At 38.8% G+C, this 15,702-nt stretch overlaps 1 protein-coding gene across 7 annotated transcripts in view; it reads right to left on the reverse strand.

The window, feature by feature from the left end:
* Positions 1-15,702, reverse strand: part of LOC131425524 (double-stranded RNA-specific editase Adar) — a 128,396-nt gene that overhangs the window by 37,407 nt on the left and 75,287 nt on the right. For 3 of the 7 annotated variants that reach the window (XM_058587465.1, XM_058587464.1, XM_058587463.1), the window contains exons 5-7: positions 6,347-7,601; positions 955-1,402; positions 777-888 (exon numbers count right to left, since the gene is read on the reverse strand). In XM_058587465.1, the coding sequence (XP_058443448.1) occupies positions 777-888; positions 955-1,402; positions 6,347-7,601 (1,815 nt within the window). The remainder of the gene's footprint in view (positions 1-776; positions 889-954; positions 1,403-6,346; positions 7,602-15,702) is intronic. The other 4 variants (XM_058587467.1, XM_058587466.1, XM_058587468.1 and 1 more) reach the window with 3 other exon arrangements.

Genomic DNA, 15,702 nt, shown 5'->3' on the forward strand with positions numbered 1-15,702 from the left:
TGCAATGTTTTTGAGTTTTTTGAAGGTATTTTTAAGACTAATTCAAATGAGTTAAAAAATAACACCCTTTCAATTTTCTCTCAACTTTTTACTTATATTATGACTTTTCAGGAACCGCATAGGATACATTTTTATCGATCTGGCATCGAATGAATATTGGTATTTGAAGGTTGACTAGTTTTTGATGAAAAAACAATCGTAACGTTTTACTGGTAGCTCACATGAAAAATCTTAGTTCAGTAAAATTGTGCCTAACAATTAGTGCAACAACTCTTTTGAAGACAACTTTTCCATAGAACGTTTCACAAAAAAGTTAGAACAAAAAAGTGATATTTTAGGAACCATCCTACTTTTACTTGGGAAAATTGATGTGATTCGATCAAATGGAAAGCTAGAAAGGTGCTTCTCTCAACAAAGTTGCTCAAAATAAAATTTCCTACAACTTTATTGTACAATGAAATTGTTTTTGAGTTCTATTAAGAAAGTTAGATTTCAGATTTCAATCTAAATAAGGACCACCCAACATTTTACATCAAAATGAGTGTCATTGGATTACAAACATCTTTTGTGAAGATACCAACTACAAAAAAACTAATATTTAATAGTGAAAATATTTTTGTAACGCTAATTTTCCATTTCGGACCACTGTGCATGGGGTTAAGTCTTATTCAAAAATAATTCTGCATGATGCCACACAAAAGAGCCACATCGAAAATGTTTAAAAAATAAATTTGAATCCTACGAAGTGTCCATATTCGCAACCATGGGGAGCTTACCTTAGCTGTTTTAACTTCGTATCCTTCGGTCATAACGATACCCGCCAGTACCTTTCGTCGGGAGTACACATCGTTACCTTTCATAACTTCGTTGAACTTTTCAATAACCAACCTAAAACAAAAGAAAATGTTATTAAACTTGTTCTGATCCAACGGCGGCAGGACAATTCTCGCTTACTTTCCAATGGCATCCGCGAACGTTTGAGGTAACTCAACGCTCTTCTGGTCGTAACTTCCGCTACCATCTCCGTTAACTCCCAGTCCGGGACCGCCGCCGCCACCACCGCCAGTCCCACCCAACGTACCCGAGGCCGAATTCATCAGTGCACCGAACTTAGCCTGCTGCAGTGGACTGAACGAGATGTTGCACATCGAAGCGAGGGCTGCCTTTGCTGCCGCATTTTTGGCCATCTTTTTCGATGGTCCTGTTCCCTCAAATCGCTGGTTATCCACGGTGACAACGACGGTAAACTTCGAATGCTGAAGACCATCGGTTGAGACGCACTCGAAGATCGCGTCGGTGAACAGTTCGTGTAGAAGCATCACCGGTCCCTTTTCCGGCTGTGGTTTCGGCGGTTGGCCCGATGATCCGTTCCGCGATGCGCTCGATGCCGATGCTTTGAGCTCTGCGATACGGCATAGATACCCGGGCAAAGTGTGGCCACACGTGGAAAGATAACAATAAGAGCGAGGGAAGGTTGTTTTTCGAAAGTTGTATTGATACAATTTTTGTTTTCAGTTTGATTTGGGTTGTGGTTTGGTGATTTGCAGCGGTGGTTTCGGGTTTTGATGGTTGCGGAGGGTGTATGGTGAAAATATGAAAATGTTACTGTTGAATCCTAAATTGGCACAAAACGATCATACGGAAAATACATACTGATAGAAAATTTAGAAAAAAACTTATAAGAAGGGTGCTCTACTGATCAACCGTTTGTCGTAAGTGTTACAATGAAAGTTTATCTAGGGAAGCATCCGTCCTGAGGTCAATCGATATTGGCGACCAGTTGATTGCAGAATTGTAGAGAAAACAGCATCTCTAATGGCAGAAACTCCCAGATTCATTAATATAGTGTGAAAAAGTAAAATTTGAAAAATCCAATGAAACAACTTTAAATTGTAGCTAAGACAGTTTTCGCGCGTGAAATTAACAAGTACTAGACAAGCACAATTATTAGCGTCAATACTAGAAGAGTGATAATACAAGTCTAATTCTAAAGGTTTTGCGTAACAAATATCCAACAGCGTTAGACTTAAATGGACACATTCACACTGTACCGCACGATATAAATATTAGCACAGCAATTCTACTACATGGGAAGATATTTACACTGGACATTTCTACCAAAAAAATGGAACCGTTTTTATGTATTATTCGAGACAAATATCAACAACGAACAGCAGCTCTTTCAAGGATTGTATATTCTTAGCGGGAACTTTTTTTCTTCTCCGGGGTGATTTCGCTCGATTATACAGTTTAAATGTATTTGAAAAGATCAATGAAAATTGTTGCTTTTGTTTAATAGATTTTTTTTGTTCTAAGCAAAAGGCAAAACATATTTTGTAAAGCGTTTCTCTCATTTGAAGCGTCAAAATCAGGTTAGCTATCCGAGAGTCTAAGCAAAACAAAACAAAATGGCCAAAGATGTAGCGTAAAAGGGGTAAAATTAAAGGGACAGATGTGTGTTGTATGTGTGTAAATCTAAAGAAGAAACATCAAAATTGTTATCATAGTGCTCACTCGTAGGGGACCGAACTCAGATCGAAGGCTGTGTGAGAAGCATCAACTGATACCTGTCTATGCCAGGAAAATTTATTTTGAGAATTCGTTAATTCATCTTAGTATATAAGAATAAGATTGATACTTTATTCCGGCAAGAGCCTTCAACAGAAATGAAAGTCCAGTATGACAATCTCTCGCTTCCAAGGGTCTACCGATGACAAATGACCACCAGCTGAGGGTTGATTGCATTGTTGTCCTTCTGACATCAGCTAGATTGAGTAGATCTCGGCGAAATATCTGGTAGCGTTAGCAGTTCAACATAAACTGCTAATGCACTGATGAGTCGAAGACGAAACGTAGATAATAGTCAAATGCTCTTGCGGTACCAGAAACCCCCAAATGACCAGAGCATCTGTTCGTTCAGTAACGATTGAACCATTCAATATCTGGACACACTGTTTATTCCACTGCAGCGCTTCTAGATGTTGGATGTGGAATGATTTGACAGCAAACGTTTGTTTTGAAATGTTCCCTCTTTCAGACATTTTCGTGAGTGGCATGCTATCCATAGGCAAGATCACAGCAAGCGGCGCAGTGGAACTAATATATTGAAAACGATTGGGGCAAACCAATGAGCCAAAAAATTAACTGCCAGTTAAAGCACCGTCAAAAGGATTTATCTGTGATAATGATTCCACTCTATTTGGGTCCGTAAGCAACCAAAGAAAGGACACCGACACAGAATCTAGTGACCAAAAAAAGTTCTCGGAAGTTGTATAATGAGGTTCTTACGAATTACAAAGGATTCGTCCGAGAAAATGGAATACCTGGACATAAGTTTTATAATGTCACTGGTCGAGGTAAGTTCCCAATCAACTCGGAGAAAACATTTCTGATTTGGCAAGATATTTGCACCTACGGACAACAATCTAGATTTCCGTGACAAACAATACATTCTGAATGTAAAAGCAGTAGTACCTGAAGAAGCGTCACTAAACAGTCCTGATTTGGCAAGCCACTACAGCAAAGAAGTTCTACAGTGGTATCGCGACTGCGGGGTGAGTTTCTTCTAAAAAGACATCAATTCACTCGCTCAATTCTGTCAAACAGAAATTGAAGACATATATAATATGATAAAATACAACAACTTTGGAAATCCGCGTAAAAAAACCTCAGTGTAAGTTTATTAGAAAAAATGTGAGTGCTCGATTAGCGTCACGCGGTGGATACGTGCTCCCTTACAATGCCATCACATTCACGTGCATACGGTATAACATATGCAACTGATGATCAAATTATTCTAATTGGTAATGATATATACTCGTGGAAAAAACATTGATTGCATTGTCATTTAGGGGTTATCCTATTTTGTGCATTGGGCAAATAACCGATTTCTATACTTTATGTTTCGTCTTCGACTCGTCAGTACATAACAGTTTATGTTGAACAACAACAACGTTGCACTTCGGTGCAAATAAAAAAAGTGTTCTGTAAGTAGCAGAAACTTTATGTCTGCCTAGCGGTTTATGTTGAGCTGCTAGGTTACATAACAGTTCAACATAAACTGTTATGTACTGACGAGTCGAAGACGAAACATAAAGTATATTGATTACATTGCTCACGAATCGCCATATTCAAAAAAGCGACAAGGGACGCGGACGAAGTGGGCTCACCACCGCATCTGAGAAAATTGGGTGCACATTTTTTTTCATTTGTTAAGTAAAAACCACCCCTTATTCTGAATACGCCGTAATTCAGATTGTCAAAGTCACAGTCTTGGCATTACATTCCTTTTGCGAAATTTGGTCTTTCTGTTTCAACAGACTTCGCAGCCAATCCATAGCGTACAGAATCATTACATGACTAGTACTACGATCCTACTGATACTTAGAATCAAACATACGTCAAACAGCGCCTTATGCATTGAACCGCCAACCCGGGGAATTGCAGAAAAACTGAATTTAGTTATGGCGACTTTACGTCAAACCAACTAATAATTAATAAAACATTCAACCAATTCTCAATTCCAAATATAAAACTGCTCAATCCGAGTTGTTTTCCAAGATGGAAAATTTATGCAACCATAAAAGTTTATTGAAATTCATTCACGAATGATTAAAATGTCGTGTAAAGATTTTCAAGAGCTTTGCAATACCTTAAACCAAGTGAACCTAGATTTTCCACTGTATGGAAACACTGACAGTGCTATGCGTGAGAAATTTATGTACTTTTTCCAACGCCTACTGTGGTTTTGTGAAATGCGCAGTAGGGTGGGACAAAGTTGTTTTGAGAAAAAGATGAAAAGGTTTATTCTTTTGCTCCATCAAATTTTTCGAGTTCCTTTTGGGTCCAATATTAATTATGCAAAATTTTAGCTCGATCAGGGACACTATATTCTTGCGCCCGAGGTTTAAAATTTGTATGAAATTTAGCATGGAGAAATTGAAATTTTATTTCAAAAAATCGGTTGAAAACTCCAAACATCCGTGCATGTGTAAATTTAACGAGGAAAAAAACCCTCGAAGACTGCAAAACAATCCGACGTTTTAAGAAAAAAGTTATAAGAAAAACCGACAGAAGGTCTTAATATATCTAGCACCACTGCCGCTAGTGGTCGTAATATGATTTGACTTCTGTCGTTATGCTATAACGGTTGATCTGAGGTATTTGTTGTTGTTTTCACGATAGTTACTCAGCTTGCCGAAGACATAAACTCTATCGCATATAGTTTAGAAAATATGAGCGATGATATTTCATGCAAACAAAAACATAATTTACATTACTTTTTTGTGTCTTTACATTAGGTTTTGGAACATAGCTAGTCACTTGAAAAGAATCTTCATACTAAGCTGAGTAACTATCGAAATCAAATCAAATACAGACATCAAATAACACAGATCAACCGTTATAGCATAATGACAGAAGTCAAATCATATTACGGCCACTAGCAGCAGTGAGTCTAGATATATTACAGAATGAACCATTGTTCGGACCTTCTGTCGGCTTTCCTTTGAAAACTTTTTCTGCAAATGTCGGATTGTTTTGCGGACTCCGAAGGTTTTCTTTTTCCTTGAATTCCCTACGAAAATTACACATGCACTTGTGAGATCCCATACAACCTCGGGCGCAAAAATATAGTTTTTCCAATCGTGTAAAAATTTTGCGTAGTAAAAGTAACACGAAAAGTTTGGTGAGGCTGAAATCAAAATGCTGTCCCACCTAATGCGCAGGAAACTTTATAGATATATTTTAGGAATATCCCATTTTCAACCAAACAGTAATGTAATAGAGCTATCAGTGACACCAAATCTTTTGGTGTCACTGATAGCTCTATTACATTACTGTTACACTCGGATCTCTAGGTTAGGTTGTCCTATGGCAAACCCTAATATCCACAGCTCTCAAGCGCCGGTTGCACAGAGAAGGAAAGATACATTCCATAGTAAGCAAACATAGAAAAACATTGGGTTGACATTTTGCAAACTTTTTCGACACAATTGGCGACAACAAACCGACAAAACAATGGTTGCATTGGGGCATGTATAGTGGTCTCATACGGGAAACAGAGCTACGGTGAGATTAGAGGACAACAGGAGTTCAAGCAAATTCGCTACACTAATCTACGTAATTTGATAACACAAAAGGATACCAGCACCACCATACAGCTACCCGTCACTATAGTAACCGAGTGCATAACTACCACAGATAAGTTGCCAGACGGAAGAAAATAAACACAAAAAGGTTGAACTCGGATCATGTATGAAAGTGTGTTTTCTTACGTCGTGGGTGATAGCGAAGGGATGGGAAAACTTAAAATGTAGGTACGTTGAAATAAACAAAATATACTTGCTTTCTAATCGCTTCTTCCATGCTACATTCTTTTCATTGGAATTTTTAAATATATCTAAACTTTGCTGAATCATGTCAACCACCTGTCGGTGCCCGTTCTGCGCGGCGGTGTTACCTACGGTCACCGGCGGAACCACCGTCGTCGCCGTCGTCATCGCCGCCGCCATGTTGTTGTTGCTAATGCTACTTTGCGGCTGGCTAGCAGTAGTGGAAGTAGTAGTCACTAATACTGGTGATTGTTGTGGTAGGCGGTGTTGTGATGATAGTGATAATAGTTTTGTTGTTGGTGGTAGAGCATTAAATGAATCAATATTAATATTTCGTCTGGTACGCTTACAACGATCGTTATGGAGATTGAGTAAGGTAGAATTAGTAGGAAAATACTTATTATTACTATTGTTATTGGTGATGGTAGTAGAGGAAGGATTGAAGACATTCGCTTCAATGGCCACGGCGAACGGGTTCAAATTGGAACCACTGCCACCGGTGCCGATGCTACTGGCAACACTGCCCATCTTGCTGGTGTGATGATTTGGAGACGCTAACAATTGCTGATGCTGCACCACTTGATTGTGATTGTGGTGTACGTATGGTTGGTGTTGTTGCGAGTGATAGTTGTGTGGTGGGTGAATTTGGTATTGGTTTGAATAGTGGTTCGTTTGGAGTTGATGTTGGTTGTGGTGATAGTGTACTGTACTTTTGTGGTAGGTTTCAGGACGAGGAGGAGGAAAACCGGAAGCAGTGTTGCTTTTAAAGATGCTGTTATTTATATTACTGTTATGGCTAGCGGATTGTTGGTAATAGCTAGTAGTTTCATTAATATGAGAGCTGAAAAGTGAACTTGTTTTGGACAGACAAGGGGAATTACTGTTATTTGTTGAGTGCACATTGTTGTTGTTGGTGGTGGTGGTGGTGATATTATTGTTGTTGCCATTGTTCTTTCGTTCCTTGGATTCAGCTCGACGTGAAATGTGATTCTTCTCGGATGGTGAGCCTTTACTGCTAGATTTGCCGGAATTCGCTGTAGACGGACTGGTTACAACCGGTTCCGATACTGCCGGAGGGTCCGACAGTGGGAAGACGCTGTTCTCGATCATCGGATCGTCACTGGTGAAATCTACGTTGTGCAACGGTTTGATCGGAGTCAAGGTGGCACCGTCTTTGAACTGAATAAAACTCCGCAACGCTGCTGCGGCCGCTTCAATACGAGCGAGCTTTTTGCTGCGACCATGACCGACGAACTTCTGGCCGTCAACCTAGAAAATTGAAAAAAAATCAACATTAGAACACATCACAGACAATTATGAAACGTAGATTTTAAAAATTTGCAATTGGAATGTTGTCGAAATTCTCATGATTTATATACGAAATAACAACTGATTTTTCATAAATAGCCATACTTTTTATCAATATCCAACGACCATCAGAACAAAAACGATATGGTAGATGATTCGAACGATAAAAATGAAATTAACGCAGCAATGTACCCTGTCTTTCAGAGAGAAAATGGAAGGTAGGTCTAAGATCTGCGAACCTTCTCCAATCCAAGTAATTGGAACTATTGAATTGAGCTACGCTATTGATGTGGAGAAATCACAAAAAAGTAGACGAATGAAGCGCTATAAATATGAAGTATGTAGGGATCTATTTTTTCTGTTATAAAGAGAGTTCTTCAGTATTCCATACTGTTAGTTGAGTTCAGCCGCTCTTAGTATAGCAAAGGCTGATTTTTTTTGCTGGTATCTTTTTGGCAACACTGTTTTTGACAGATCTCGCGTGAATTACATCTTTTGTCAACGTCAAACTTGTTCAGTTTGGTCTATAATTTAATCATGAATGGGCGCTGGCAAAGTTGGAAGAACAGGATTCACCTTTTTATCGAAAAATTGTGTTCAGCGACGAAGCTAATTTCTGGTTGAATGGATACGTCAACAAACAATAATGTCGCATCTGGACTGTAGACCAGCCAGAAACATTGTTAGAGGTACCAATGCATCCCAAGAAAGTCACCATTTTGTTGTGGATTTTGAGCCGATGGCTTAATCGGGGCGAACTTCTTCAAAGGCGTCGCCGATGGACGGAACGTTACTGTGAATAACGAGCGCTACCGTGTGATGATTTTTTTTTCTCAAAATGGAAGAATTGGACATGCCGACATGTAGTTTCAACAAGACGGTGCCATATCCAACACGGCACGCGAAGCAATGACCAAATTCAGAGCCGCCTTCGGTGAACAGTTTATCTCACGTTTCAGCCTGTCAATTGGCCGCCTAGATCGTGTGATTTAACGCCTTTGGACTATTTCTTGTGGGGCCATGTTAAGGCTCATGTGTACAAGGATAAACCAGCAACGATTGACGCTCTGGAAGCCAATAAAGACTGTCCCAGAAAGTATGGACGCACTTTGATTTCGCTGTAAACAATTCACAAGTGTTAGATATTCAAATTTTATTCGATATACTGATAACATTAGACTACAACAACAGAATATTATTCTCAACATTTGCTACTTAGCCATTGTAGACTAGCTGGCGCACCTTCTTGCGAACGTTCCTCATTAAATCCCATACAGACTTCCTGGAGACAAGTTTTGACATTTTTTTCCAGTCTTTTTCGAACTGTTGAATGGTTTGGGCTGCCGAGACATGTTTCCTAAGATGTGCCTTCGTTAATGCCCGAAATTCGTCAATTGGTCGAAGTTGTGGGCAATTTGGTGTATTCATGTCTTTTGGGACAAAAGTGACATCTTTGGTAGTATACTATTCTACCGTTGATTTCGAGTAGTGGCAAGAAGCAAGATCTGGCCAGAAGACAACAGGATCCTTGTGGCTTCGAATCATGAATAGAAGTAGTTTTTGTAAACATTCCTTGATGTATATTTCGCTGTTCATTGAAGCAGTGGTGATGAAGGGTTTCGAAATCTTACCGCAGCTGCAAATTGCTTGCCAGACCATAGCCTTCTTACCAAAATTTTCGACTTCAATCGATGTCTCGGACTGGTTTAACACTTGGCCTTCTTGCACCGTATAACATTGTAATCCCGGCAAGGATTTGTAAACGAGTTCCACGTAGGTTTCGTCGTCCATGATTGTGCAGTTCAAATTTCCAGCAAGAATCGTATTGTACAGCTTTCGAACCCTCGACCTGATCGATGCTTCTTGTTTTAGACTACGTTTTGGTTGTTTCTGCTTCCTATAGGTTCGAAGATTCAAATGTTCTTTAGCACGAAGAACATTCGACTTCGAAGTGCCCACTTTTTGGTCACATCCCGAACTGAAACCTCCTTCTTTTGCTCGAACGCCTTCAGTATACGTTTATCCAACTGAGGATTAACAGGACCTTTTTTTCGACCCGTTTTCGGTTTATCCTCAAAGGTGTTATCCTCACCGAACTTCCTGATTGCATTTCGCACGGCTTACTATTTTCATTTTTGCTATCTTTCTCAGTGACAGTCCGCGTTTTGTGCACCATTTGTACACAATTTTTCGACGTTGTTCTGCTGAAAGTCCACGCATTTCCAAACAAACTAATGAAAACGAATAAACAACTGCACAAGTGGTTAGAGAAGAGTGTAAACAACAGGACGCAGCCATAAAAATTGACAGATTCTGAACCATTGCGAAATAGCAGCGGTTTTTGGTTGCGTCCATACTTTCTGATAGTGTCTTAACTGAAGCATTCATTCGTGTAATACAGACCGATATGTTGGAGAGTGTGCCAAACATGGGCCATCGAAAGCGGAGCCGCAGCCAACACTTTTGAAAATCAAATCTTATACCTCTTAAAAAATCCTCTTATATTTCGAAAGGATTGCATAATGAACAAAGACTGATTTCAACACAAGCAGTTTCTGCAAAATATATGGGACAGTCAAAGCAGCTCATAATCAATTTATGAATCACTATAAAGAGCTCGGTAATGTCGATGATTCTCTTAATCACGAGTGGCAAAAACAAGATTCTTGCAGTGTTAAATTGTGAACAAAAGTGTCAACACATCAATCGGAGTGATTTTGGTAAATAAAGAAAAATATCGGAGTCCTGGAAAGCCCAACGTTAAGTGGTATCCTTATGAGCATATCCGAGCATCAAACAGACAATCTTCTCTAGAAAACTAATCCAACCACTCAAAAAAGTCATCAAATTCCATGTTTTGCGGTGCTTCTTAAAAAGGCTTTCGAGCGAATATTTGAAATTCGAAAAATGACCAACATTTATCAAAAAGCTTTGTATCCATTTGGGGGAAAAACGGTGGGGAAAATGGATGCGCACAAAACGCTATCATGCTCATTTTACCCTAAGTTAGTCAAACTAGCAAAAAACTTCTGTACTAAATTGTATTCTAACTTGACTATTCAATATAAAACAGAGCTACTTGCAGAAGACTAAATAGTGATTTGTGTTTTAGTCGTTATTAAAACGAAGAGTTGTCTTGAGCTAGTTTTAAATATGATCAGTATCTAAATCGGAAAACAGATTGGAAAATTGACATGTGAACGCAATTATGTAATGAAAACCGCGAAAATGTTACCACAGAGACGGGACTCGATCCCGTAGCTAACTCCTAACCGGGGACTATCCTGCATATGAAAACAGATGAAGAGAAACTCTATTTGACTAGACGAAACTAAGCATGCAAATGAATAATTGCCTGAATGCGTTGAGGTGTCAGTATCAGCGTAACCTGAACAACAGTAGAATAGTCCTTTTTAAACCCTTGTCTCGAATCATTAAAATCAGACTGGAAAAAATCCCAATAGGAAGTTTTTCCAATGATATTAAACATCTTCCGGACTACTCTCGTTTCTTCTGGCAGCTGGCAAAAATTCTGAAAGTTCTGAACCGGTTTCCCCGGAAGGAAAATGATGCGTTGCTCAATACTCCATTAGAAAAGGCAAATATCAACATCATCAGTCAGACTTAAGACGTTATCCAGGAGTCAATCTTGCACCTTAATCGTGCTACCGTCGAAGTTTCTCCCGAAGCTCGAGTTATCGTCGACGAAATTAGGAAAAACAACAGATCCACTCGCAATATGAAGACTCCTGGCTTTATTGGGCCCTTCAACATTGTCCTGAAAAAGCTGAGTCCCAATTCGTTGGAGTTGTTTTACAAAATTAGCAACATTTGCTTCGCTTTGAGCTATTTCATGTCCCAATGGAAACTTGCGAAAGTTGTTCCTATCCTCAAACCCGGAAAAGATCCGACATCACCGTCAATATATCGTCCAATAAACTTCCTTTAAATTTGGAAACGATTCACGTACAGTCGCATTTTAATACAAGTGGATGATCACCGCATTCTCCCGGATGAACAATTCGACTTCCGTAAGAGTCACTCGACGGTACAGCAGCTGCTTCGTGTGACACACGGAATCAACCGCAACAAATCCGTCTCCAAATCTACCATCAAGACCTTCCTGGACATCGAGAAGGCTTTCGACAGTGTTTGGTATAATGGCCACATCCATAAACTGATCACCTTTAACTTTCCATTGTACCTATTTAAAATAGTTCACAATTATAGGAAACAGTGCAGCTCCTGTCTGTTGCTCCAAGGAATCCGCTTCGCTGAGTTCGACGTTCCAGTCGGAGTCCCTCAGGGCAACATCCTCGGGCCAATCCGGTTCTTCCTGGGAACGGGAAATGATCACCCACGATTCATGGTTATGATACAGCGGTTGAGTGGTAAATCAACTCATCCAGACGGGAATCGATTGCTATACCAGCTTCTGCCGCACTGGAAGATCTGAGTGAATGCTGCCAAGACACAGATAAACATTTTTCCACACCGAAATACCCATCAGTTGCTGAATCCACCGAGAAACGTTCAGGTCCAAGGAGTAAACATCGCATGGTCTACCTCAGTATTCTACCTGGAAACGAACACGGATACCAAATCCCTCTACCGTCAACACTTTGAAGTCGTTGGACAGAAAAGTTTTGAAAGCTGTACCCGCTAATTAACAGGAAGTCTAAGCTGTCCATCACGAACAGTCTTGCAGTTTTCAAGCAAGTCGTCTGTCCGATGCTGCTATATGCTTCACCGATCTGGATGAATTGTGCTCCAACGCACCGGAGAAAAGTTCCAAGTGATTCGGAATAAATATCTCCGGATGATCATCCTTGTCCGAATCTTAAATCTCGAATGGTTGTAATCTACAATTGCTAGCAGCAAGCAGCAAGTACGTCAGAACAAAATCGCATTCGAGAATTGTTTTCTTAGGCTTTTTAAATTGTTAGGTTATCAAATTGTAATCTCCAAGTCACACGACTTAAATGAAAATTTGTAATATATGCTGCTATATGCTTCACCGATCTGGATGAATTGTGCTCCAACGCACCGGAGAAAAGTTCCAAGTGATTCGGAATAAATATCTCCGGATGATCATCCTTGTCCGAATCTCAAATCTCGAATGGTTGTAATCTACAATTGCTAGCAGCAAGCAGCAAGTACGTCAGAACAAAATCGCATTCGAGAATTGTTTTCTTAGGCTTTTTAAATTGTTAGGTTATCAAATTGTAATCTCCAAGTCACACGACTTAAATGTAAATTTGTATTCTGCAGAGAAAGTAAAAAACATTTAATAAGCATAGTTGAGTAGAATAAATTTAGCTGAAAAGCGATTTGCTGTATCCCTCTAATTATAATTATGAAGAGTCAAACTGTTTGAATAAATATTCATTTAACGAAAAATTGTTTCAGTATTCAATCAACTCGCATTGCACGCAGTTCTGTATTCTGCTGCAGGATGGATGAGAAAACTTCCCTGGCCAACTGCGAAAACGAACGATTGGAATCTGCTTTGTTCGTCGCTCACACCGTTGGATTCGTTCGCAGTGCGAGTTTCGCTTCAGTAACATAAAAATATTATCCGAAAAGTGAACGACAACGAACAAAATTTAATTCTTCGGCTCTTCTAAGGGCCGCAACATTTTCGCAAATAGTTATAGGAAATATTCTTCCATTGAAATATGTATGTAAATCGTGAACGTTTCTCAACCTTAACATTCCGTATGTTGCTATTCTTGTATCCATTAGGACCGCCCATTCGGTAAAATGTGCAAACGAAATCACGTAAAACGTTGTTTAAGGTCTGAGGACAGAGTTGAATTTTAAATCGACCACGTGGCTCCCTCAATTCCCTTTGCACATCGTATTTATCTTACACTCTCTCGTATATGAGCAAACTGTACCGGGTTGCCAGCATACATTTTATAATTTTGATGAGAAGTTTTTTCACATTAATCTATTGTATGGGTTGGACATTACATGGATTCCAATGAACAATGAAAAAATATTCAACTTTCACAAAGATTGAATGTCTGTGTGTTTGGTAACCTTGTCGAGCCAATTATTTTTCTCTCTTCTTTTTCAGAATGCTATCAGGAAACCAAAGCGAAAAAAATGGTGGATGCATTGAAACTGACTTTGTTTCACAGAAAAAATACAAGACTTTATTTTTATCGCGTTAAAATATATGTTTTTATGTACTAATCGCATCTAAACTAAATTATCTAGACTTTGTCCCGGTAGACTTATGATACAAGCCTTCAAAGCCGAGATATTCGATGAACAAGTAGAGGTATGTATTTCCGAGCGTTCCAATTTTCAGCAGTTCTTCAGTCAGAAAAAAATACAACACGACCGCTTAACTCAATGAATCATTCTGAAAATTTCACAAAATATTCTCAACTAAATTTCGAAGACATTGTCGGGTGGGTTTTTCTATATTCTGCACCGTTTCCATGAAAATTTAATTTGAAACGGGAAAATAGCAGCAAATCTACCACTTTACGGTACTGTCCTGAGCCCTTAAGGTGAAATGTAGCATCATAAAATGCGCGCAAAATTGTATCCGCTCAGTTGAACGAACCGTCGCACAAAGCATAACAAGAAAAACCGACACATCGAAACCAGAACTTTTTTCAGTGATTGAGCGCAGTGGGCTTACCTCTCGTTATGTTGGCTTGTAAAAAAGACTCATTTATTCATTTCATTCAATAGCCTGTCAAGGTTGAAGTTTTAGTTTTGCTATAATTTAAAATAATACCTATTATATGATATCACACAGCCAATCATTATTGCTTCAGTAACATCAGTGCAGTGAGCTCAACAGAATTGGACATTTTTAGCATTATAAATGACAGTCAGAAAATAAACGATTTCTTACAATACCCATTTTATTGTATTCAACTCGTTTTCATTTCAACACAAAACCCAATGCTGCATAAATTCGCGTCATTATTTGACTCGTCATTATCATTTTTGCTCACGATATAATGCCACCGAGTCCACCGTGAATTTCCCACACCACCTCAAAGCGAAACAGCAGCGTGCAAGCAATAAAAAAAAATGCGGAAAAGTTTATGTAAACTTTTTCAAATTTCGGTTGTTCTTGATAAAAATTTTATAATTTTGAGTTGCATTTTCAATGTTTCTTTGTTAAATTCTGCTACAAACACTACTTTTCAGTTCTAAAACCATCCCCGTGGGACGGAACAGTAACCGTTCATACATTTCTGAAGCTAATTACGGCTCGACAAAGCAAAATTTCAAAATTCTAAGATTACTTAATTGTGATAAATATGATTTCAGAAACAGTTTTTTTTTTGGGTTTTCGAAAATCGGTCTGGTTTTTGAATAATTGATCAAAAGCGCGATTCGCGCATTTCGCTACATTTCACCTTAAGTATTGAATTAACCCGCACTGTAAGCAGTTCAGTCTTAGGACGGACGGTTGCCGTTCGTCACACGAGGGATAACCGATTTAGTCGGAATTTTGCTCGTGAAAATAAGTATCTAGTGTGTTGAAAGTCGGAGATATGGTAACCTTTGGGCCTTCCCAGAATCCAAAATATTTTACAAAGAACTAGTGAAATTTTATTTAAAATGGATGATTTATTAGTAGAACGATGTACAAAAAAAATTTGTATTTTCAAAGATAACTTCCCCTTGTCGACAACAGTCCTACGTCAATCTCACGTTTATGTCTCTGACATTATCTATACCAAGTTATTTAGTTTGGTGAAATTTTGTCCCAAGTTAGGTAATTATGTTCCCCACCAATCGTCTTATTATAATGTAAGTTCCCATTCTCAAGGAAAAAAAGGTTTTCTAACTAAAACTTTTTCTTGTCTAGTATTGATAGTACTGATAGCAAACATCGGGCAACTAGCAATAGAGTATATTTTGTGAAAACTCTTCAAAAACTTAGTTCAATTGGATTTTTGGACAACACATTTCTCATAGGATTTGTCATATTTCGACTGCAACAATTTGAAAAAAAAAATTGGTAAAAAAGTATGCAATTTTTGAAAGACTGTCTCGATCAATTTTTGGAAAACAAATATTCAGA

The sequence above is a fragment of the Malaya genurostris genome, chromosome 1 (genome assembly GCF_030247185.1).
Source record: "Malaya genurostris strain Urasoe2022 chromosome 1, Malgen_1.1, whole genome shotgun sequence".
In the NCBI taxonomy this organism is placed as follows: Eukaryota; Metazoa; Arthropoda; class Insecta; order Diptera; family Culicidae; genus Malaya; species Malaya genurostris.